The sequence below is a fragment of the Microtus ochrogaster genome, chromosome 2 (assembly GCF_000317375.1).
Source record: "Microtus ochrogaster isolate Prairie Vole_2 chromosome 2, MicOch1.0, whole genome shotgun sequence".
In the NCBI taxonomy this organism is placed as follows: Eukaryota; Metazoa; Chordata; class Mammalia; order Rodentia; family Cricetidae; genus Microtus; species Microtus ochrogaster.
Genome location: NC_022010.1, coordinates 2,982,445 through 2,983,519, shown reverse-complemented (window position 1 = coordinate 2,983,519; position 1,075 = coordinate 2,982,445). Strand labels below are relative to the sequence as shown.

The window sequence follows — 1,075 nt, the reverse complement described above, 5'->3', positions numbered from 1 at the left end:
GGTGAGTGAGTGGGGGGGAGCACGGTGAGTGGGGGAACACCACGGGGAGCATCGTGGGTGGGGGAAAGATCGTGTCTCACTCACTTTGAAAAGAGGATGTTGTAATAGCGAAGCCATTCTGGGTGATTGGGGTGGAGCTCACTGGACAGCCGGATCCTGATTCTCACTTTGCCATCACTTTCAGTCTGGCTGACAAGTTCCATTTCCTAAGATTTCAAACAGAACAAGGTGTGAGGGATGCTGGGGAGACAGCTCAGTCAGTAGATTACTTGCTGAGCAAGCATGAGGACCTGAATTCAGTTTCCAGTTCTGGCCTCATATGTATACACACCTGTACACATATAAGAACACACCCACACACTTTAAAGCAAACAAAAAATGGAGGTATTCAAGAAAACTAGGTCCCACTGAATGACAGAAAACACGCCACTCGATTCCCCACACCAAGGTGGGGTTTCTTTTCACGCTCAGAAATCACAATCTACAGATGTGAGCACCACAATATTATCCTTAAACTATCTTTTTACTTAAGCTTCGGAAACGAATTGGTTTGACCAAGCAATATAAATTTTAAGCTGGAAGAAAACTGAAAATATATATATATATATATAAAGTAGTGCCCTGTCCAAACTTATATTGGATGAAGTTCATAATGAAACAAAGGTTTATGTGTGTATGTGTGTGTGTGTGCATTTGTATGTTTTTAAGAGAGAAAGAATGCCGAAGGCCAATGGTTCTGTGTCTTCCTCAATCGATATCTACCTGGAGTTTGAAGCAAGGTCTTACTGGACTTGGAGGTCACCAATTTAAGTAGACTGGACGTTACAGCCAGCCCCAGGGATCCTCTGTCTTTGCCTCCCCTGCTCTGGGATCACAGGCATACACTGGGATCCAAACCCAGTCTCCACAGCTGCACACCAGCACTCTGCTGGCTAAGTCACCTCCCTGGCACCTATATCACCAGTTTTGGCTTGCATTGTGCTTAAATCTCATTTAACCTCTACTTAGGTACTAAAATGAGAAACTTCAAAACCCATGACATTCAAACTTGGGTGTCAGGCTGTGTGTGTGTGTG

General features: G+C 44.5%; 1 protein-coding gene across 1 annotated transcript in view; it reads right to left on the bottom strand.

Annotated features, from left to right (window-relative positions):
• Positions 1 to 1,075, bottom strand: part of Piwil3 (piwi like RNA-mediated gene silencing 3) — a 31,717-nt gene that overhangs the window by 27,254 nt on the left and 3,388 nt on the right. The window contains exon 4 of the mRNA XM_026784538.1: positions 85 to 206. Coding sequence (XP_026640339.1) covers positions 85 to 206 — 122 coding nt within the window. The remainder of the gene's footprint in view (positions 1 to 84; positions 207 to 1,075) is intronic.